General features: G+C 45.4%; 1 protein-coding gene across 4 annotated transcripts in view; it reads left to right on the top strand.

The window, feature by feature from the left end:
* The first annotated feature begins 22,635 nt into the window (after positions 1-22,635).
* INPP5A (inositol polyphosphate-5-phosphatase A) overlaps positions 22,636-24,167 on the top strand; it is a 232,590-nt gene continuing 231,058 nt past the window's right edge. For 2 of the 4 annotated variants that reach the window (XM_053388825.1, XM_053388824.1), the window contains exon 1: positions 22,637-23,426. In XM_053388825.1, the coding sequence (XP_053244800.1) occupies positions 23,352-23,426 (75 nt within the window). In that variant the 5' untranslated portion in view covers positions 22,637-23,351. Of the gene's footprint in view, positions 23,427-24,167 lie in introns of all 4 variants that reach the window. The other 2 variants (XM_053388823.1, XM_053388826.1) reach the window with 2 other exon arrangements.

Here is a 24,167-nt window from a genome sequence, read left to right as displayed (position 1 = left end):
GCCCCCCCCCCCAAGGGATTAAGGTCGTAGGGCACATATTTGTTCACTAGAATTCCTACATCATTTTTTCCATTACCTCGTTCAAGAGGAGGAGCCATAGCTTTACTGTTTTGTGCTGGGTAGATCTGAGTGAGAACAAATAAGCCACATCGCCTCTGGTTTGAAATACAGATGTTTAAAAGCAGCTTGGACAGTGAGTCAACACACTCCCACCCTTGATATAACACATGCAGGGGGGGAAATTAAAAACACACACTATTTTCACAAGCTTTAATTCTGGTGTCTTTCGTAAATTTTAAATTCAGAGAAGAAATCAAATGTAGCGCCCCTTTACACAAACACCATCAAACCTGGCATTTGCCAGTGCTTTATAAAAATGCCATAAATGCAAAAGCATTTTTTCCAGTTCTTGCTGAACTGAGGAGTTTAGAATAAGAGGGGACATTGAGTTTTGAATAGAATGACAAAAAGAGCGTCTATGTGAAAATCTCAGACCGACCTGCAACATACATTTTAAAGTGCTTTCAACACACATTTAAAGAAAATAACTCCCCCCCTCAAAAAAGGAACTGTAGTTCCCCCCTCACAGATTTACCATTCCCAGTACTCTTAACAAACTCCAGTTCCCCTGATTTTTTGAGGAAAGGCCTGCACTTTTAATGAGTGTTGGATGTACTTTAAATGTCTAGTGTGGATCTGCCCAGAGAGTAAAATTCAGAAAATGCCCCCTGCTTAATTCATGAATCCTGCTAAGCTACAGGCCCCGTTAAGGTCTTCCTTCAGGGCAGGCTACCAGGTCTTCCTTCAGGGCAGGCTACCAGCAATGTGCGTAACACTATTTTTTCTCTCTATAGTTATGGGGAAACATGGATTTGATGATCTTTCACTGGGAGGAATTTGAAACACTCCATCAGACAGGAGCAAACAGAAACAAACACGATTGTGGCGGTCTTTATGGGGGCTCTTGCTGCCATTGTTAATCCAGACGTGAGAATGTCATACGGTCTTCAATAGCCAGGAAAAAGCAGGTTTCCTCCAGGTTTGCTAATCACACCACTTCTACTGCTACGATAATGGGGAAGAACTTTGGCCACATTAGTGTAATCCTGTGCCTAATAAACTTCCAGGGATCAAAATTAGGACAACATAGAAGCCCTAGGAATATTGTCTCCCATCATCATTATTATTTTAATGTCAAGATACAGTTCATAAATCCAGAGTAAACTATAAACGTTTCTGTCTAGATTGTGAGATTTACTTCTTATTTTCCCGATTATAAAGCCCCATTATAAATTATAAAGTGTTTCACAAATGTCAGAGCTAGTAAGAAAAGCTCACAGTTGCCAGCTCTATATTTTCCAGGCTCAGAATGGGAATATTGGCTTTCATAGTTGCTATTTCCAACTTGCTGCAGTCTAGCTCCAACTTCATGCTGGACTAATTGGCCACTGGGAAAGGTAATGGCAAGAAGATGTACTTTGAATATGTAGATACCTATGTACAATCCCAGGGTGCATTTATTTTTTATTTTTTCAAAATTAAGGTAAAGTCTAGAGATTTGATATAAAATTGGGAAAATGAGAAACTGGGAGAAACTTAAACCAACACATAGACTCCTCTGTAGCTAAGACATGTAGGTTGCGGCTGCGGCCATGGACAACAATTTAAGATGTGTGAGGATCTGAACTTTCAGCACAATGAAATGCTGTGTATGAAAGACTTTAAAAGCACACTGGAAAATATTTTTATAGTCGTGTCTGTCTTGTGTTGGGAAATGTCAAGACAAAGAATTAAAACAACTTTAATTCTGATTAACTATACTTTTTGAGTATTAAAAGAACCTACTAACACAGAGGAGCTACATCTGTGTATTCAAACCTAGGTCAGATAAATTAACCATGGCAATTGGAAGACAAGATCAAAGGTTACTTTCCAGTGTATTGGATCAAGTGCCCTATTATCAGGGACATACCTATTAAGCAAGCAAGGGTAGGTATGGCAACAAGCATCTCACACATGTTACAGAGATCAGTAATGGCTGTTTACTCAGATTTTTTCAAATGTTTGCTTCTCACAGTGTGCCTATTGACAATTTTTGTATGACCTAGTCATCCTTCAAATTTGGTAGGAAGACCTGCCCTATTCACAATGCAGAGACTAGTAGGACACATAAATTGTGCAAGGACTTTTGTTGGGCTTTGTTTATTGCATATACAGGTCAGAATTCCTCCTAATTAAGGACAACTTATTCTAAGACTAGAAAAACACAGCTTTCAGCATCCAGAGCTATGTCAATATAGCTGGCGTTTTCTTACTTTTTCTTTTTTGGTGTACTGCCCCCTTCTTGTAAAGGTAAAGGGACCCCTGACCATTAGGTCCAGTCGTGACCGACTCTGGGGTTGCGGCGCTCATCTCACTTTATTGGCCGAGGGAGCCAGCATACAGCGTCCAGGTCATGTGACCAGCATGACTAAGTTGCTTCTGGCGAACCAGAGCAGCGCACAGAAATGCCGTTTACCTTCCCGCCAGAGCGGTACCTATTTATCTACTTGCACTTTTGATGTGCTTTCGAACTGCTAAGTGGGCAGAAGCAAGGACCGAGCAATGGAAGCTCACCCCATCGCGGGGATTCGAACCACCGACCTTCTGATCGGTGAGTCCTAGGCTCTGTGGTTTAACCCACAGGCCACCCGCGTCCCCACGCGACCCGTGCCCCTTCTTGTACTTGCCCTCAACTCTCAGCATCATTCCCTTCCTTCATAATCTTCACTTTCAAGCAACTGTCTGGTTTTCATTGCCAAGGTCATTTCAGAATGTACCTCAGGAGTGGGAATCTCCTTCCATTTCATGGCCACTTTAGTTTGTGGACAATCTTCCAGTGGCAACATGCCAGAGCTGGGCTGAGCCAGAAGCAAAAATGGGTGGATTCTTACCTCAGTACACCAGGCTAGTTTGTACACACACTGACACACAGGGGCTACAGGGGTTGTGGCTGGAAGTGGGGGGTGGGCTAGAGAGATTTCTGAGGGCCAGATAGGCATTCTGAGGGCTGCATTTAGCACTTGGGCCTGAGGTCCATCCCTCCCACATTTAGAGGATTTTCCAATTGTTCTCAATATACATTCACCAATTCAGAGCAAAATTAGGTATTCATTACTCCTCCCAAGTTGTATCTAGATCAAGTAATCTGAAATTAATTAATTAAATTCCCCAAATTGACATCCCACCCAGTAACATATACCCACCAACATTTCTCTGATGAAAACAGGGACGTCCCATTCCATAATGATAATTTTACTATCGATACCCCACACATCTTATAGGGTTGCCCCAGGCACTCTGGCCAGCTTCCAACATATGGAAAAACATAATTAAATATTAAACATTAAAAACAAAAAGCCTTCCCTTTACAGGATTGCCTTTAGATGACTTGGGGGTCAGATAACTCCATAGCCTCCAATGTTTCTCCAATGAAAATAAGGACATCCTAAGGAAAAGTGGATCAAATCAGAAACTGGGGTGGCTTCTCTAAATCAGTGATGTCCCTGGAAAATAGGGAGACTTGGAGGCTCTGTAACCCCGAAAACCACCCTTCCACCCACACCAATTGAATTTCCCCTGGATTCATTATCACTCAGAAACACACACTTAGAGCGCTTAGAAAAAGTTTTTGGACTCGGCCTCCATAGGCCCACCCCCAGCAGGGTCTGTGGTTCAATGAGAATACAAACTAAGGGTGGAATCCTATACACACTTACCCCTGCTCAAGCCCCACTGAATACAATGGGACTTACTTACAAGTAAACATAGGATTAAGAGGCACATGAACCACTTCATCTCAGTACAGTATGTGTGAAAGATAGAACTATTTTATTGTGAAACACTGTTCAGCTGCCACACAAGCTGTATACAGTGGATAAACAGCCTGTTCTACCTTTGCTATTGTGTACGCTGACCGGAATGAAATCCCAGAGATCGTCACGTATTTTTAAGAAATTGTGAGGCAGATGTAAAGAGCTTTAGCAGTGTGCCAGAACGTGCAATTTAGTTCTTAAACTCCTCTTTCAACCATGCACCAAGCTGAGAAGCAATACCTTTCAAAACTGTGTTCAGTGCACCAACAAAGCGTTCTCTGAGTGTGCTCGATCAGGTTGTGTCAAAAGGGAAGTGAGGAGCCATAGAAGGAGTGATTGATTTAAAGAACTGGAAAGTCCTATTCTTATAGGACGATATCGGTTAATGAGAAATGTTTTTAAGAAACTGCGTAATAGTCAACCAATTACACCTCAGGCCACCATCTCATTACCTTTTATGAGCTTGAGCAGGTTCAAACCTGGCCAACATTTGGAAAAACCTGGAAAAGCTGAAGCAAAAAGAAGACCTTCATTTTCCACCCCTCCTTCCTTCAGATTCCTCTCTCAATCCATAACCTAATTTATACCCTTTTAGCTCCTTGACCCAGGCTCCTTCTCCTTTAGAATTCTTCCTCTCCAAAGCCTTTGGCTAATTAAACAATCCATGGCCTTTTTAAACTGTGAGGGGTGTTGTTTTTGTTTGTTACTATGTTATGTATTTTTGTGTTTTTATATTGGAAACTGCCTCGTGAGCCTCAGATGAAAGGCAGTATAGAAATTTTAATAATAATCTTCAGAGCTTTTGTCAGCAGGAACTTAGTTCTGGCACCTCTCAGGTGGGTGCCATTGTCATTGTGAGTTCCAGCACCTCTTTTTCTAGAACAACAACAACAACAACAGACCATTTTCAGTTTCCTCACTGAAGCCGGACTGGAAACTTCTTGGTTTCCTGAGGAAATGAGTACTCTAAGCCATCCCAGAAGCTCTGACAACCAGTATTAAGAGACTTAGCTGCCAATATTTAGACAGCTTTTAATATTAGGTAAACAGATCTGTCTCAGAATCAAATCCTGGAAAAAGAGAGAACCTCTGGGAAAGAAAAAGCTCTTTCTGGCTTACACACAAAGGAGGAAAAAAGGAGGAACAAACAGAAAGAGTTTTATTGCTGGTGTTTGACACAGGGAGTGTCAAATGTCAGGTTGTCTTTAATTTGCATGTTAGACAACTTTAACCACAGAGATATTTAACAGTGCAATCCTATGCACATTTACGTAGAAGTAAATCCATCTGTGTCCCCTGGAGCTTACACAAATGTCAGCGTGTTTAGCATTGCAACCTTAGCCTGATTCATCGGACGATGAAGTTAAAAAAAAAATCAAACTATTCCACATGATTAGGATAGGTTTAGTGGGCAGAAAGTAGTTCAGTAAACTATCGTGCATATGATGCATGGCACAGATGCTGGGAACCACAAATATAACTGAAACAGAAGCACTGTGCAGACTGAAGTATGAGGAGTTTTATTTTGACACTTCCTTAAAAGAAGGATAAAATAGTTGGCTGTGCAGAATACAAATAGTTAACTCTTGCAGACAATGAAGCATATCATCATACTGTATGTTGAAGCAGCAGACACAGTGAATAATCATAACATAAAAACAGCAGCCTCTCTAAGCATAGAGGTCATCATAGGCAGAGTCAGCACCAGGTTTGAGGGGACCCTGAGTGGGGTGCCCTCTGGGTTCCCCATCATCATCTTGGTGTCCCCCACCCCATTAGCTTAAGAGGCAGTAGCAGACAGTGGTAGGGATGGGCTTTCCTTTTCCTTCTCTTGGTTTCAGATCAGCGAGATCTGGTTGCTATTCCTTTTCGGAGGAAGAAAATAAACCAAGGCTGTGCTGAACTTGTTTTTCATTTTGAAATGCCCACTTTGATGAAACGGACTTCATAGGGAGATGCCTGGAACTGAGCCAGGCCATTGGTCCATCTAAGCACAAGTATTAGAAGCAGCTGTCCAGGGTTTAGACAGGGCTCTCTCCCATCCCCTACCTGCAGATGGAACCTGGGGTCTTCTCCATACAAAGAAGGTGTCCTTTCATAGCTTTCCCCAAATCCCACTCCACCTCAAACTCCCAGACCCCTTCGATTTCATCACAGCATAATAGCATTCTTCTTGCTTTGTGATATCTGGCTGCCCAGAATCACGAGACTGAATTGATAGCAGTCTTTGTCAACTATTGAAGCATCCGTGGCACACAGCTCCAAAGCATGAGCCTGGGGAGGGGGAATCGTAGCAAACATTTTCTGGGGACACTTTAGTTTATTTAGGAGCTTAGCTATTGTTGCAACAACCACAAGGATCTAGCTCTCGAAACTGGATGCTTGGTGATGGCCACTAAAATGCCTTCAGATTGGAGAAAATGTATCCTTAGTTGCAAGATGCACTGGTGCTTCCTTTACTGCTATTTCAAGCGTTTGATAAAAATGATAAGCGCTGCCATTTGAGCCTCCTTCCATCGTCTCCAATGGCAGGATTTATCCTGTTTTCCCCAGCACCATTGTGCTTCAAGCACTTAAACCAGCAAGAGCCACGGGTGTATTGTCAAGCTTGATTGCTTTTCTGACACACCAGGAAATGAAATCTTCCATAACATGAAAGGGTGACAGCTGCTTTTTAAAAAACTTATTTACTTTTACTGGACCGTGCTTCATTCAGATAACTAAATATGATGGCGTATCCCATTGACAGCCTCTGCAAGGTTGGATTGCCGAAATAAATGTGGAAACCAAACGTAGCGCATTAAAAAAAATAAATCAGCAGAAGAATGTGAGGGCCAGATGACATTTTAGAAATGCCTACATAATTAGAAAGACAGGGTAAACTATTTTTGTTGTTCAGCTCAATGTTGTTTGTGAAGGGTGCTGAGAGCTATTAGTGGAGCCTTTTTTGCCTCCTGGAGCTACAATTTACAGAGTGGTTTAACAATTGATCCCTCTTCACAGGGAACTCTGTGAATTGTAACTCTGTAAAGGGAACAGGCTCCTGCCAACCTAGCAGTTCGAAAGCACATCAAAGTGCAAGTAAATAAATAGGTACCACTCCGGCGGGAAGGTAAAAGGCGTTTCCGTGCGCTGCTCTGGTTCGCCAGAAGCAGGTTTGTCATGCTGGCCACATGACCCGGAAGCTGTACGCCGGCTCCCTCGGCCAGTAAAGCGAGATGAGCGCCGCAACCCCAGAGTCGGCCACAACTAGACCTAATGGTCAGGGGTCCCTTTACCTTTACCTAAAGGGAACAGGGGTCTCCTAACAGCTCTCAGCACCCTTCCAAAACTACAGCTCCCAGAATTCTGTGAGTCATGGTTGTTTAAAGTGGCATTACAGTGCTTTAAATGTATGGCGTGGATGGGGTATTTGTCCAACATGCAAGCAGTTTGTATGCACACGTGGATGGGAGAGAAAGGTTTTCTTTCTATTGCTAGCAGGGACACTGGCCTTGATCCAAAACCATGCTCTGAGAAGTTATGACATCGCTGTTCATGCATGAGAGGCCTACAGTTCTGCAACAAAGAAAGCATGTTATGATAAGATTTCAAAGAAAACAGAGACCTGTGAGGTCCCGAGTGTGGAAAAATACTTGTGTGGCCTTTATATTTGTCTGCTCTGCTTTTGCACCGTTATGAATTAAAAGCAATTGAGAGCTGTTTCATTTAAATTTTTAACAGGTGGCTAGAGCACACAGAGCTTCGATGGGCACTCTTGGCAGCATACTTAAAAATCTAAATAAATAAGCTAAATGGCCTTTAAGGAAGCAGTCTGTGCATTCTGCAAGCCCTTGCAAGCATTAGGTTCTAAGCAACTGAAGTAAGCACAGTACAGTGGTACCTTGGGTTAAGTACTTAATTCGTTCTGGAGGTCCGTTCTTAACCTGAAACTGTTCTTAACCTGAAGCACCACTTTAGCCAATGGGGCCTCCTGCTGCCGCTGTGGTGCCGCCGCACAATTTCTTTTCTCATCTTGAAGCAAAGTTCTTAACCCAAGGTACTATTTCTGGGTTAGCGGAGTATGTAACCTGAAGCGTATGTAACCCGAGGTACCACTGTATATCAACACTGCAGCAAAATGCTTTCTTCCCTTTTGGGGTGAATTGCAAACTTCCTTGCTGCTAGCTATAGTGGCTAGGCGTTTGCAGCAGAAAGACAGTCAGTTAAGAGGCCTCCAACTCACATGCAGCCTGATCTTGACTGATGAGTCCTGGAAGACCTGCTCCCTGCCTTGCAGGCCCTTTTTTCTAACTGGCTTGGGTGGGAAGGACTGACTGATTTGATTCCAGCTGCAACAGCCGAGGTTGCTGAAAAGACTCTTGGCTTGGGGTATTGTTAGAGGGTTTTCTTGGGAGGTGGTCATTGCCGGTTTTTATTTACTTACTTACTTACTTACTTACTTACTTACTTACTTTGGTATCTTTATTTTAGATCTTACTACGATTTATGTGGAAATAGTTTGATTTGGTTGTGTACTTTTTTAATGTTTTGTTGCATATGATTATATTTGTCACATTTGTAATTATGTAATTGTTTTCATGTTGCAAGCTGTCTTGACTATGGAAAGGCGGCCTACAAATATGCACAGATGCTGCTACAATCTAAGGAGAAACTGTGTGCTGTTATTTCTTCACCTTTGATGAGAACCGTAGTGAAAAAAATATTCTTGCGGTACTCATGGCTGGAATTTACTGCTTGCCTGAGGATTAAGCTTATAGGGAGGAGGAGGAGGAGGAGGAAAAAAATCTTCTCATTTAGGTCAAGGATTAAGAGCTTAATGTTGGCATGAAAGAGGCTACATAAATCCAAGGGAGCCATTTTCCAAAGCTTTGTGCAATATGGAATTGATGCTTGTTGTACCTGGAACCAGGTACGCTTTGCTCTTTGAGAGATGAAATATGCAACAAGTAGAAAACTTAGAGCGGTCCAGTGCAGGCATCCCACTTCACCATACTTAACCATGGCTATATCGGCGAGAAGTATCATGCATACTTTTTTACTACTCCCTGCCCTGCCCTGCCCTGCCCCATCTCACATAGTAATTTACCCTCATTTTCAACTTTGAAGCAAACTATGGTTAGTGTTCTGTCTGTACCGATGTTAACGCTGTTTGCAATCCTATAGTTAACCATACTCACAAAATATGGTTTGGTTTCCGCTGTGGTTAGTATTAACATTGATACATATGTGATTTGAATCATAGTTATCTCTAAGCGCCTATGTAAATGGGAAGAAGTTAGGGAGAAGAGTGGGATATTCTTGATAACCTGGTTATGATTAGGAAATATTCCATTTACACTCAACCAATGTTGGAAAGCAGATAAACTTATTCAGGTGAACTTCCTTGCCAATTCCACCCCCCTCCCCCAAAGTATTTAAATCACGGGATGTATCATCAGTGTTTTCAAAGCCTTTTATTATTATTGTGCTTCAAGAATGTATAATAACTGTCAAGAACTAGAAGACAGATGTGTGTAAGTGCAAACTGGAGTAGCATAAGAAAACTACACAAATTATCCCCTGATTTTAAAGCACAAGAAATATATGCCAAATCATCAGAGCAATATATGTCAACTGCAGAGTATTCCAACGAGTCCCCCCCCCCCAAATCCTGAAATAGGACTATAGCAATGTCTCGTTGATGGTGTCTCCAGCAAACAAGGATCTTTGGGGTGATGTTTTTGCTTCTTCCAATAAAAGAGTTTTGTTGGGAAAGAACAGGATCAAGGGCTTAATTTTTTACTATGACACAACATTCCTCAGCACTGCTCTTCTGGGATAGCAACTCAAATCTGTTTTATTTCCAGTGGGAGACAGCAGCAAGGAAAATATTGTTTGAAAACAATCCCCCCCCCTTTTAAAAATGCTTATTTCTGCTGTTCTAATCCCATATAACAAGGGTGAGGAACTGGATGTAGCTGGTAGGCTGGATCCTTAACTCTCTCAACACCTGGTGAGGAACTCTTTAGTAGGACTTGCTGTCCATAGGGCTTGACATCAGTGCTGATCATGTGTGCCAGTGAACCCCACTTACAAAGGAACAACAAGGAGCTCCCTTTGTTTCTTTCCAGCCATGTTTTCTACATGTGACATGAGCTGTGAGGTAAGTGGGTGCAGTTTGAAGGAAAACAGTCCCTAGTGACAACTCCTGGTGCTTAAGATTCTCATTCACTTCCAGGAAGAGAACAACTGTGAGCCTGCAAATAAATGAATGCATGGAACTGCTGTTCCATTAGAATGAACAAATTGTTTGTTTATTTTTTTAAAAAAGATTTCTATTTTGCTTTCTTTTTCAAAAAGGAAACCAGGTGCTCATGGGAGCATTGCAATTGATTATTGGATTGGGTGGCAGGTCAGGCATAGCCAACATGGTGCCCCTCCCTGACTATTTCCCATGCTGGCTGGAGCCGACTAAAGATAAGACTCCAACAACACCGGTAGGGCCGCAAATGATCTGATGCATCTCCACCAGGTAACCACAGGGCAAACAAGACAGGTGGTTGCAGCACCATGGATAGCTCCAAGTGAGCCACTTGCTCCAACAAAGGCCATTGGTGACTCTCTTCCTGCAGTCCTCCATTCCCAAGTTCCACCTCCTTGGGCTAAAGACTGTGGCTCTCAATGGGCCAACTTCCTGACCTGCATACAAGCACCTGTTCACCGTTCTGTGGCCTCCCACCTGGCAACTTCCCTGTGCTGTTGAGCAGATGTGATAGCACAGGGAGCACTTGGTGAGATGTGTTCAGGAGACAGGATCTGTGAAGGTCCTGGCTGAAGTTTAGCAAACTCCGAAGCACCAGCTACAGGTTCAGTGAGCTTTGAACCACCAACCTTCAGATGTGTTGGCTCTGAATCAGCAGAAGCAGTAGTCTGGTCCAATTCTGTGTTTGGTGAAACAGTATCTCTAGGCTTAAACTGCTTCCCCAACCCTATTCTATGCAGACTCATAGCAGTTCTCCATACGTCTTGCTGTGGTCTACCTGGAGAAGCCAAGGATTGAATGTTGGACCTTTTGTGTGCAAAATATGTGCTCCACCATTAAACTACTTACACAAAAAGCTGATAGATACTTGCCAAGGGCTGCAACCATGATGAAAGTTACAACTTTCCCAGTCTTCAATTAGGAGCCTGTAATTTACTGTATTTTTTTACTGTTTCCACATGCAGACACACAGTCTGTTTTCTTTGTGTGGTGAGCAGCTCATTTTCTCCGGCAGAAATTATTAAGCGAAATCATTCTGAAATTGATTTTTCATCACTAGCCTGGACCTCTTGGTGGGGAATCTGAAACTGATTATTTAGGGCAAAGTTTTACCCCTATACAACATCACAATTGCAACCCTGCAGAACCACATGGAAGAACCAAGTAAAGAGTTCTTGCCTAGCATATAATTGACTCTGTGCCATCCTTGTGAAGTTTATAGGCCAGGGGCAAGAGAATGGATGCCTTTAGACCCCCTGTCAGGGAGGGAGAGAGAGAGAGAGATGGTCTATCAATTTTACAAATGTACAAAGTAGTCCTGAGGCTGTTTTAAATTATGCAGACATCCAACTTGCCTCTAGAGATTGAAAAGACTGTGTGAAAAGACTGTAGAAAGCCAAGCTTGTTCCTGCCTCCTTGGCACAGTAGAGTCTTTAGTCTGTAATGGATGGAGACATCAGTTTGAATATCTAAATGTTTTATGCGTGGCTAGTAAATAGATAAATAAATAATATATTGGGCTCATTTGGCACTTGCCTCACCGGCTACCAAGGGCAATGTAATCTGATACAATCCAAGTCACTCGGAAGAATGAATATCAGAGATTTGGTTTTGCGGTATCTGTTTATTTGAAATATATACAGAGTGAGCCTGGGAGAGCATGCATATCAATGGTTGGGGCATTTATTGTCTTTCCATCTTCTTCCGCCACTTAGAAGGTGGCTGAGAGCTGATGGACTCTGCTGTCTGGGAGGAAAGGAGCACAGTGGCAATTTTTTCCCTTTCAGGTTTGGTTTCTTGGTTCATCTTGCTTTGAGATGAACATCACTAGTAGAACAAAGAAGGATATCTAATACAGTTGATAGAGAAGAATTTTGAAAATGGTGGAGACAGAAATGAGTCCCTACCCTCCAGTCTGTAACCCCCTTAGCCATTGCAAACTGAGCCCGGCTCTCTTCTGAATTTCAGCTTGGCTCATAAAAGCTGAGGCCAAAGGTCAAATGTTCTCTGTCTGGCCCTTCAGCATCCACTCCCCAGCCACACACCCCTCTTCCCATGCCACCCCGCCACCACCCTTACTTTGTACCCTCCTTGAGCAGGTGGCACTGTGGGTAAAACCTCAGCGCCTAGGACTTGCCGATCGCATGGTCGGCGGTTCAAATCCCCGCAGCGGGGTGTGCTCCCGTCGTTCGGTCCCAGCGCCTGCCAACCTAGCAGTTCGAAAGCACCTTCGGGTGCAAGTAGATAAATAGGGACCGCTTACCAGCGGGAAGGTAAACGGCGTTCCGTGTGCTGCGCTGACTCGCCAGATGCAGCTTGTCACGCTGGCCACGTGACCCGGAAGTGTCTGCGGACAGCGCTAGCTCCCGGCCTATAGAGTGAGATGAGCGCACAACCCTAGAGTCTGGCAAGACTGGCCCGTATGGGCAGGGGTACCTTTACCTTTACCTTGAGTATTTTGGCCTGGCTTTAAATGTGTCCTTGAAAGATAATGCCTGGATAAAGAATAGAGAGGGGTGTAAGAGTGTGTGTAGATTCTGGTAAATTGTGGTATAAATATATGTGCCTTTTCTGTGCAAAACGGGGACTTGGTATGTCCCCTCTTGCTTCAAACAGTTCTGCTTTAAGAGTGCTGTTTGGGAGAAGCAGCACAAAATGAATCAGTATTAAAACAATTAAAAAGTCATCATGGTAGCCATGAAATCCACATGACACTTCACTTCACAGACTATCGCACGTGGGCTAGAGTGTTGATTGGTGCTATTGCAGATCCATGGGCAAAAAGTCTAATTTAGAACCCTCGTGCAAATTTGACCCCCACCAGGAGATTTGATATTTTTCAAGGGCTGTTAATGATGCAACTATAACCGGGCATGATTTGCAGAACTGGAGATTTAAAATTGCATTACATTTTTCATAATCAATATAGCAGGATAGTACAAGCAGGACAATAAATAATAATGAATTAAATGATAATAATTAATAACAAGTTTTATAAGCAAAATAAATGGGTCTTGCCTGCTTTGATTTATGCTAGCTAATTCAAGAAAACAATGGAAAATTATAGCAAAGTCCATTGCTACAGAACCTAGAAATAAATCAAGGTGATCTTTCTGTAACCCTGGGATAGGGGCCATTTTTTTTTTAATTGGAAAACATTTTATTTGGTTTTTACAATACAAATCTATATTTAAAAAATCAATTACATATCAATATAAAGAGAATCCTTGGAATCTCAGGACTTTCCCCCACCCCTTTCCCAGAGTTCCATTTTAATCATTTAAAAACTGCATCTTCTTCAAACTCTAATTATTATATCAATCCAAATTTTCCATAATAATAGTTACACTACTATTGATACAAAATCCTGCCAGTGTTTCTATCTGCTTACAGTAGTCTCTTAGATAACTTATAAATTTCTCCCATTCTTTTTATAAAGTTTTTGTTCTCTTGATTCCTGAGTTTTCCAGTCAAGTCTGCCATTTCAGCATAGTCCACCGGCTTGGTTTCCCATTCTTCTCTGGTCGGAACTGTATCTTCCTTCCATCTCTGGGCTAGTAGCATCTGGGTGGCTGTTGTTCCACACATGAAAAGTCTTTTCTGGTTGGATAGGGGACATTTTTTTCACCCAGAGGACAGCATTGCCTCATGGGCAACATTCCTGAACAGTAGGTTATGTCACACGCACACCCCTCCATCCCTCATCCAAGCGAGCAAGAAGCATTGTCATAGTTCAATGTCACATTCCAACCGGGCAAAAACAAGAAGGGCACAGAGCAAGGCCATAGAGGGAAGAAGACTAGGGAGAGTCAAGGCTTGGACAGAGAGGCCAGGAGGCCCCAGGACTGTGACTCCTGCCCTAAGTATATGCAATTCACTTCTGACAGTCCAATCCTGACCTGTCTCACAAGGGGCCTCTCCAGACTGTTTTTGTTGTCGTTGATGCAACAATAGTGCACTAGTGGTGGGTTTATACCTGTTAAAATGCTCTGGACAAAGGCATACCATTTAAGTTAGGCTCGTGCTTGTGGTGGGCAGGGATGAAGGCAAAAGTGGGTGGAGCAACAGAGGTGACCCTTACCTTACTTTCACAGTAAGATAACTTCTAGCCACAAATCAGAGGTTTCTACATACATAAGCCATGTGAGTCTCTTGATCTGTGCATGCAACGAGACATTATGTCAGTTCAGAGACATTGGGGGAGGGGGTGGAGCAGGACCTGTGAGCATGTGACTTGGGGACAGTCCCTAGAGGGGGTTAGAGAGGGCCAGCCTTGCTGTAGGGAATTGCAGAGTTGCAAAGTTCTGTCCCAAGTAATCCTGCACTGGCCATGCCCAGTGGAGATACTCTGAGCAGGCCTTCCCAGCAAGTCTGGGTAGATACATAGAGGAGAAGACAGATTCTGGGCCGACCACTTACAGCTACGAAGGTCATCAACAGCATTTTGAAGTGGGGCTAGAAACTTAACTGGAAGCTACTGTAGTTGTGTTACATACATACATAATTTTATTTGAATGCTGCCTTCCCACAATTCAAACCATGCTCAAGGTTGCTCACAACATGAAAACAATACGTAACTGCAACATAGCAAAAGTAGTCATAAACAAAACATTAAAAATACACAACCAAGCTGAACAATTTCCACACAAGTCACAACAAGATCTGAACTAAAGATACAAAAAAACCCAGTAGCAGCAACGCCCTCCCAACAAACCTCCACAAACTATATCACAGCCCAAGATTTTATTCAGCAGCCTCGGCTTTTGTAGCTGGAGTCAGTCCAGGGCCCACCTTCCCAGGCCTGGTGGAAGAAGGCCTGCAAGGCAGGGAGCAAGTCTTCCAGCCAAGGTGTGAACTGCATGCTCATCCTCATCAGCATTCTGAACCTGATGTAGTTTCTGAGAACTCGTCAAAGGCAGCCCTGTGTACAGTGTGTTAAATAATCCATCCTGAAGGTGACTAAGGCATGAATCACTGTGGCTATCTAAGAAAATGTAGCCGGCATACCAGCCATAGCTGATGAAAGGCACTATTGGCATTGCCATCACCAGATCTAGAATTGAAAGGCACCCCTAAATTCTGATGAGGAATGCAACTGCATCCAAAACAGGCTGCAAGCCTACTCCGGAAATTCTATACATCCTGGCTTAGGCCATGCACCTACATTGCACTGGTGCTCATTGGTAAATCAAGAGAATGAAGGATGCTAGCCACACACACACACACACACACACACACACACACACACAGGTCCAGGAGCCCCATGAATGGTTAAACTTAGTAGGGTACAGTCCAGAAGGAACAATATGTTTTAGCTACAAGGTATCAGCCTTTAGTTAGAAAAGGGAATGTACTAAGGGAATGTACTCCCACTTGCAATTGTTCAATGAGGACTGAGCTACAAAATGCTAAGTTCCTGTTGAGGAAGGACAGACAATGGGGAGAATGGAATGGAGTAGCTGGAATCCTGAATGGAGAACATTCCATGCTGCCACATTTTGTTTCAGATCCCACTTGTGCCTTTCTATGAGGATTTCAGTTGTCTTACTGAACAGCTCCTTAAGTATATACATTGCTCCCAAATTGCTGATAGTAAAAGTTGATCAGATAATGTAGAATTAGTTTCCTGAACATTCGAGTCAACTCTGGGTGGTTTAATAAAAGTGCATATGAATGTACCGTATTTTTCGCTCTATAACACGCACCCGACCATAACACGCACATAGTTTTTAGAGGAGGAAAATCCGTAGGCATGCCACCCATAGGCATTCCCTCCATAACACGCACAGACATTTCCCCTTACTTTTTAGGAGGAAAAAAGGGAGTGTTATGGTGCAAAAAATACGGTATGTTGTTTTGCAAGAGAAGGGGTATGTGAGATATTTACTATGCAGTTTGAATTACATCTTAACACCCTCTATAGTAGTATAGCTGGTAACATAACAAGGCCATTTGTGAAATCCCAACAGTTAAGACATAGCAGAGAACACTCCTATCAGACTTGTAGAAAGGCAAGAAGCTTTTGGTTACAGGTTTAGCTTTCCCACCCTTCTAAATGAACACCAACTTCATCTAAGAGCATTTTAACACATTGGTTTGCATCTGGCGCTGCGTGACCAGAGGTCTGCTCACACTATGGGGTTTCCCCTTCCCTTTATCCACCCCTAGGTAAAGGTAAAGGGACCCCTGACCATTAGGTCTAGTCGTGACCGACTCTGGGGTTGCAGTGCTCATCTCACTTTATTGGCCAAGGGAGCCAGCGTACAGCTTCCGGGTCATGTGGCCAGCATGACTAAGCCACTTCTGGCGAACCAGAGCAGTGCATGGAAACGCCGTTTACCTTCCTGCCAGAGCGGTACCTGTTTATCTACCTGCACTTTGACGTGCTTTCGAACTGCTAGGTTGGCAGGAACTGGGACTGAGCGACGGGAGTTCACCCCGTCACAGGGATTCAAACCGCCGACCTTCTGATCGGCAAGTCCTAGGCCCTGTGGTTTAGACCACAGCGCCACCTGCGTCCCTTATCCACCCCCAGCACCCCCTAAAATATGCTCTGGAGGGTTTCTCAACTCTCTGGAACAGAATTTGAGGGTGCACGAGGGAGCTTCATGGGGGAGGAGGAGGAGAAGAAATTCCACTGCACAAGCAGAAGTATGTTGCTCAAGTGGAACAGCGACGTTGAGTGAAGCTCATTTAATACATTTCAGTCAAAAGGAAAGTGGATTAGAATGCATAAGAGATGATCTACTAAAATGGCAATTTGATACTTACACGAACTCGCATAGTGGATATGAATACAATGGCACTGCGAGACATTGGCAGGTGCGGAGGAGGATATTGGTAGTAATATATGTTAGCCTGTGGTCTTATTGTACAGGGTGTTTATAGGAAAACTGCACTCTTGCAGTCCAGATGCTGTCCTCACAATTGCAGGAAACAGAATCCCCAAAGCACCAATAAACACATGCCAAATAAATGGGATGCATCCATCTTTCCACTGAATAGTGTGCAGTTAGTTACAGAGTGATCCTGCAGATGTTGCACTCAGAAGGAAGTTTTGCACTCGGAAGGAAGTCCAATAGGCATATGCCTTAGTAACAGGGTTTTGTGCTTTGGCCTTAAGCGTGTGAAAAGTGAGAATTAGTATATTATAGCTGCTCTTGGGAACATCCTGTGGGCAAAGTCTTGCAAGTGCAGCCACAGTGATAGTTCAGTACCATTGCCTGGACTTGCGACTGGTGTGTGTGTGTGTGTGTGTGTGTGTGTGTGTGTGTGTGTGTGGTTCCAGTTCCCTTTTATTAGTCACTAAGCTAAGCGACCTATACAGCATTTTTTATAAGAAAATGAAAAGAAGGGAAAATGAAAAGGAAGTCAAGGCAGAAAATCCTCATGTAATATCCCTTGATCTTTGAAATTGCTTCATCGATTTATCAAAGTACATAACATGTCTGTTTAATCAGCTGCTGACCTGAAATCAGATGAACTTATTCTTAAGACCCATTGAATGCAATACAATAACCAGTCTTCACCAACCTGCTGCCCTCCGGATGTAATGCAATACAACTACCACCAGTCACATCGGGCATGGCCCACGCTTTACAGCAAGCCAGACCACCTGTCCATCTAGCTCAGCATTGTCTACACAGATTGGCAGTGGTTCTCCCCTAAGTGGTAGTCCAGTGGCAGCTAGAGGGCACCAGGTTGGGGAAATATACAATAAATCATCACACAGGAGCAGTGAGGTTACAGGGAACCAGGCGAGGGCCTTCTCGGTAGTGGCGCCCTCCCTGTGGAACAGCCTCCCAGCAGATGTCAAGAAAATAAACAACTATCTGACTTTTAGAAGACACCTGAAGGCAGTCCTGCATAGAAAAGTTTTTAATGTTTGATGTTTTACTGTGCTTGGTGGTTTAATTTGTTGAAAGCCACCCAGAGTGGCTGATGCAGCCCTGTCAGGTGGGTGGCTGGCAAGCAAGCAAGCAAGCAAATAAATAAATAAATAAATAAATAAAAAAATAAATGCTACAACCAGAGAGAGAGAGAGAGAGAGAGAGAGAGAGAGAGGGAGAGAGGGACTTGCACTTGTTAGTCAACTCTGTAAAAATAATTCTGACAAAAGCGTTAAATCATCAACTTGACAAAAAGAGAAATGACAATAAAGTCAAATATGATGGTGCTTGGACAGCATAATATGTAGAGGAGTGTTTACTTTATCAGACCTTCAAATGGCATAGGAAATCCGCCCCCCCAAAAAAACCCCACACACATAAGACAGTTGCTGTTTCTCAAAAGTTTCCCTTGTTTGAATTGAAGATCCACTGCACGACAACATTGTTATAACATTAACAACTCAGCCCTTTGCTTTTAAAATATGCAACTGCCTACCCCCATGGTTTGCTTACGTGTGAAGCTAGCGATCAGTGCCATGGCTTGTTTCATATTTCTGACTCTGAAAATATTCTGAAAAGGAATAAAAGATCTAAGAGCCTCTGGAACCCAACAGCACCAAGAACCTTGCACTAGATCGCTCTCTCAGTCTCTCCCACTCTTTCTGTAATTTTTAATATATGAAAAGGATTTATATATAAAGAATTCAAACTAGTTCCGGACCTAGGTGCCCATGATTCAAATTATTGATTACAAGGCAAGGAATACTGCAAGACACAGAGTTCTGTGTGGAGATGATGAAAGGAATTCCTTTAGAATGTGGGTCTTCTTCCCGTTCCTTTCTTAAGGGCTCACACACCGTCTCTTTGATGGACTGAATAGTATTGATATGCTGTGAGGGTATCTAATCAGAGTGGTTTAGCATCTGCCTTGCATGCGAAAGATCCCAAGTTGAGTCGCTGGCATCTTTAGGAAAACTCCTTCCTGAAAACTTGGAGAGTGGCTGCCAGTCCGTGTAGGGCAGCCTAACAAGGGGAACTGGTTCCATTTAGGGCACCCCCAGTACCAAGGTGAGTTAGGCAGGTGTGTGAGCTTGGCAGCAGGGTGAGGAGGCCTAGGGTACAGGCCTCGGCTTCACCTTTCCTTCCATTAACCCCCCTCTACCATACTCAGCGGGTGGCGCTGTGGGTTAAAGCCTTAGCGCCTAGGACTTGCCGATCGAAAGGTCGCTCGGTCCCAGCGCCTGCCAACCTAGCAGTTCGAAAGCACAATTAAGTGCAAGTAGATAAATAGGGACCGCTTTATAGCGGGAAGGTAAACGGCGTTCTGTGTGCTGCGCTGGCTCGCCAGATGCAGCTTGTCACGCTGGCCACGTGACCTGGAAGTGTCTGCGGACAGCGCTGGCTCCCGGCCTCTAGAGTGAGATGAGTGCACAACCCTAGAGTCTGGCAAGACTGGCCTGTACGGGCAGGGGTACCTTTACCTTTACCTTTACCATACTCTCAATAATAAAAAAAACCCTTAAAAGTGCAAACACAGTTATGCCAGGAGGGGCACTGGGATATTCTGTTTTGCATGAGCATCTCTCCTTGTTGGACAGAGGTCATGGGTGTGTCTAAGGAGCAAGAAGCTCCTGGCTTTCTGATAACACATTTGTTTCCTTGAGGTCAAGGTGCCAAACCCGAGAAAGCTAAGAGAGGCAGAGAGGGTGGTGGATGAGGCCTTCAGAGATGTTATAGCTGTGTCCCACCCCCGTGACATTTCCCCTACTGTCAGGGAAGAAATTAGGGTTTCTTGGAAGGAAAATGTCACTCAGAGGAAGGAAGAAATATTCCCTTACAAGGGACTGATTCCCTGAGGAATGAACAGCTACCCCCTCATTCCAAGGATACTCTGATGGGACAGGGGAGCGATCCTGGTAATGTGTGATTTTATCATGAAGGACACATGTACTTGGGTGCCTGATGAACATAAAGGCCACAGGGCAGATTGCCTGCCTGGTAGAAAGGTTGTTGCCTAGATGGCCTGGTATGTAATGCTGGGGAGAAGTCAGTGGTTGTGGTGCATGTTGGCATCAATAGCATCAGGAAATGTAGCCATGAGTTCTTTGAAGCCCAATTTGGGTTGGTAGTAGGATCCTGAAAACAGGACCTCCCGGGTAGTTTTCTTGGAAATGCTACCACTTCTACACCCAAGGCCAGCCAGATGGTGTCGGGAGGTGGTGTTTGCATTTGTTACAGTGGGGTAGGAGATATGAAAATAATGCCAATATATTTCACATCTGGCAACCAATACACACCTTTGCTTTCAGATAGTACATGGGTAGATGAGTCTAAAAAGTCTGGAACCCAAATTTTAACAGCCCTCTGGTGGTTATGATGCCTTATTTTCCAGAAGTAATGTATTTAGTGTGAACTCTAGATGTGTATACTGACTACTAGGACTATAAATGTGAAAAGACAGCCAATCCTCTCTGTGCAACTATTAAGAGCCCTGGGTTCTACTCTTGACTGGCTTTTCCAAGCACTTGTGCTGATGTCAATGGAATGTAGACTTGTGCTTGATTCAGTGGCTGAATAGGGCACAACTGCCAAATATATAATGGAAGATAGAAAACTATCAGCCTGTATAAATTGGGTTTAAACGCCTCTGTGGTCAGCAGATCAAGACTCCCATGTGTTTCTTTAGTCTTTTAATAGGTAGTTTTAATTGTTTCATTCTGTACCCAATTCCAAAAAGTTACGGCAAAACAGAGCCAAATTTACCTTGAATTTGTGCACAAGGCATGATGTTCTACAGTCCATAAAAATGTCAGGTTCCAGATGAATCACAGGGTAACATAGCCATGTATTCAGTATGAATGTCTGCAAAGGAGTGCCAAAAGTAGGTGGTCCTATAGGTGCTTTCTGTGATCAGGTTCTGCCTCCTATTGTTCATATAGATTCCTAAACACACATAATGTATGAGCAGTGCAATCCTATGCACATCTACTCAGAAGTGAGCTCCATTGAGCTTAATGGGACTATTTCTGAGATGAGTAAACGACTGCAACCTTACTTATCAGTGGTGTAGCAGAGCAGGAACATGGGAGTACAGGAACACTGAGAGCAGGAGCAATTACTTCATCTGCCAGAGGTGATAATGAGACTTTCAAGTTTTACTGTGACAGTAAAACAGATTATAACAGGAAAAATCAAGCTGAGTATGTGTGGTAGGCGGAAGAATAGTTCGTTAGTTCTTTCCTTTCCTTTGATGGGGTTCCTACTTGTTTGCAAGATCGGTTGCATTTCTAACTAAAGCAATCACCATGAATTCAGTGGAACTTTCTCCTAGTCAGTGTTGCTTCGTACTGTAATCATGGCACATGGCTGATCAGCAATTCAAGCACACAAAAGCACTGTGATACCACCCTTTGCTGGACCTCTATTCGATGGCTGCCGGCTGATCCTTGTATATCAGGGGATTGTGTTGTTGTGAGAGTGTGTGTGTGCATATATATGGAGATATTGTGTACAGCTGTGGGGGCTCTCAGGATGAGCTCCTGCACTTCAGAATCTACTACGGCTAGTTAAGTCCATCAAAGGAAGTTGCATAGAACTGGGCTGCAAATATTTTAGGACAGGGCTGGTAGAGCGTTGTCTCTATGTCATGTTTTTTCTTGGGAGTCAGGAAGCCCTTCTTTTTCCATAGGTACATGAAACAAAAGGAATTGTAGCTCAGTGGCCCAGCATCTGCTTCACATGCAGAAGTACCAGGTTCAATGCCCAGGAGTTTTAGGTAGGGCTGGCAGAGAGACCAGTGCCTGATATCTGAAGAGTGGATTCCTGTCAGACTATAATGACCAGAGATTTGACTCAGTCTCAAGCAGTTTCCCCTGCTTCTATATATCGAAAGTGTATTATATGACCCTTAATTAATTCCCTGAATATTCAGAACATCACTGCAATGATGTCATCTGTTTATGCAGAGGCAACAGGAAACCAGATGTCCTATCCTGGAGATCTCTTTTTTAACTGAGTGCTATACTAACGTCGAAACAGCACGGTTTTCCCCCTCGACTTTTAGTATAGGACGCAGAAGCCCAAGTTAATACAGTATTATGTAGATTCACACGGAGGAAAAAAATGCGTTGAAACGCTAGTTAGTAGAACGGCTGGCAGATAAGTTTCACCTGGCATTCAAAAGCACACGAGCGTATGGAAAGGTTCAACAATCGTGCGGCGTGCTCCGGCGTTAAACACATCCGACCCGGCGTTGCAGACGCCAGTTCCACAACCGCGCGAGTTGCGTAATTCGCTGCCTCTTCCGAAGGCGCGAAGCTGAAGAAACCCTCCGCCGATTACACACAGAGACACAAACACACACCCCCCACTTCAGTGCAGCAAAAGCAACCGCAGGCCAACCTCTCCCTCCCCTCGCAACCCCCTGCACTCGAAGCACGTTATTGTCGCCCGTCGCCCTCCCCAACGTCGAAGAAACAGCAGCAGCAGCAGCAGCAGCAGCAGCCTGTGGCTGGGGACTGCTCGGTCGAGCCGCTCTAGCGTAGCGCCGTTGCCCTTTTAAGACGAGCCGTGTCAGGCCCGTGACGTCAGAGGAGTGCAGAGATCTAGTCGTCGCGGCTGCTGCTCCTCTTTCTGTTATTGCAGGCAAAGGCTGGGAAGAGGAGGAGGAGGACGAGGAAGAGGAGGGGTGGCTTCTCCGGCTGCATCGAGCGGTTCCTCTGCCTAGGCTGCTGCCCCCCTGGAAGCGAGGACACCGCCGCCGCCGGGCACTACCCCCTTGCCTGCCTGCCTTCCTTCCTTCCTCCCTCCCTCCCTCCGCCGAAGAGTTTCCTTTGTATTTCTGGAGGGCTTTGCCATGCACCAGGATCCGGCGGCAGCAGCAACGGCCAGCGGCAGGAGGAACTTTACCAGCCGGAGCCGAATGGCTGAGAAGGGGGCGATTTAAGAGCGAAGTCCGCTTTCCCCTCCTGCCCGACGAGGCGGCGGCGGCTGCAGCAGCGAGGAGGGAGGCAGCCAGCCAGCCAGCGCGGGCGGGGTGGGGGATCACCCGGCCCCCCTGAGACGGGGCGCTCAGCCCGGATGCCGGCGCCCCTGCTGCCCTCGGCGGGAGAAGTGCGAGGGTCTCCTCCCTCCGCTGGGGCGCCGCCAGCCGGCGCGTAAAGCTCCTCTGCAGAAGCCCATCCGAGGCGAGCACTTGGGCGAACTTCCCTCGGACTCTCCCCTCTCCCGCCGTCGGAGTGCACGGCCCGCTGGCCTCCCTGCCCGTGATTATTTCCGTGCAATTCGGAGGTGGGGTGCTGCTTCGTCGTCTATTTAAATATATACACGCGCGCGCGCACAGAGAAACTATTTTGGGCCAGGATCATGGCGATGAAAGGGACTGCCGCCAACACCGGGATCTTGCTCGTGACGGCCAACGTGGGATCCTTGTTTGACGATGTGAGTAGCGGGGCTGGCCAGGCAACCGGGTCGGGGGTGGGGGGCTCCTCGCAAGCGCCGCGCGCGCAGGTGGGGCCCGGTCACCTGCTGCAGATGGAGGCTCCGGGCGCGTTCGTGCGCCCTGGCTGCTTTGGGCAATGGTGGTTCTGTGTCCCTCTTTCTCCCTGCTGGGGCATCGCTGGCGGAGTGGCTGCTGGCGACCATGACCGCGCCAGCCTGCCTACTTCCTTGGTGGCTCGGAAGCGGGGTGGGGGGGTGGGGAAGGGGAGGAGGTCGGGGTTGAGCCCGGCGTGGCTTTTCTCCAGGTCCTAGCGCCCTTCGAGTGTCGGCTTCCCAGCGAGGAGAAAGCCCCACGGGCGGTTGGAGGGCAGCCCTGCCAAGCCGGAGCCCGTGCCTGCGCGGTGCCACTTCTGGGGATTGACGTCTTGCGCGTCAGACTGGGGATTCCCTTTGGGCCGCCCCGCTCAGGAAGCGGAGAAGGACGGAGGCGAGTCGCGCCGCCTCCCCGAGAGCGCACCTAGCCTGGCTGACCCGGCGCGGCCGCTCCGCCCCGCCCGGCCCCTTAGGCGCTCTTCAGGAAGCCGGGCTTGGGGAGGCGCTTGGGGACGGCGAGAGGGCCGGGCCCGCCGTCCTCAACAAAGTTTTCCCTCTCTGTTCCATAGTTGGGGCAACTGCCCGCCGTTTGGGGGAGGGGGGATTGGCGGAGGGGGGATGGGGGGTGTCGCAGGACCTTCCCTCCCA

This window comes from Podarcis raffonei, chromosome 5, assembly GCF_027172205.1.
Source record: "Podarcis raffonei isolate rPodRaf1 chromosome 5, rPodRaf1.pri, whole genome shotgun sequence".
In the NCBI taxonomy this organism is placed as follows: Eukaryota; Metazoa; Chordata; class Lepidosauria; order Squamata; family Lacertidae; genus Podarcis; species Podarcis raffonei.
Note: the sequence above shows the minus strand (reverse complement) of the source record. Positions and strands in the feature narration are given on the sequence as shown.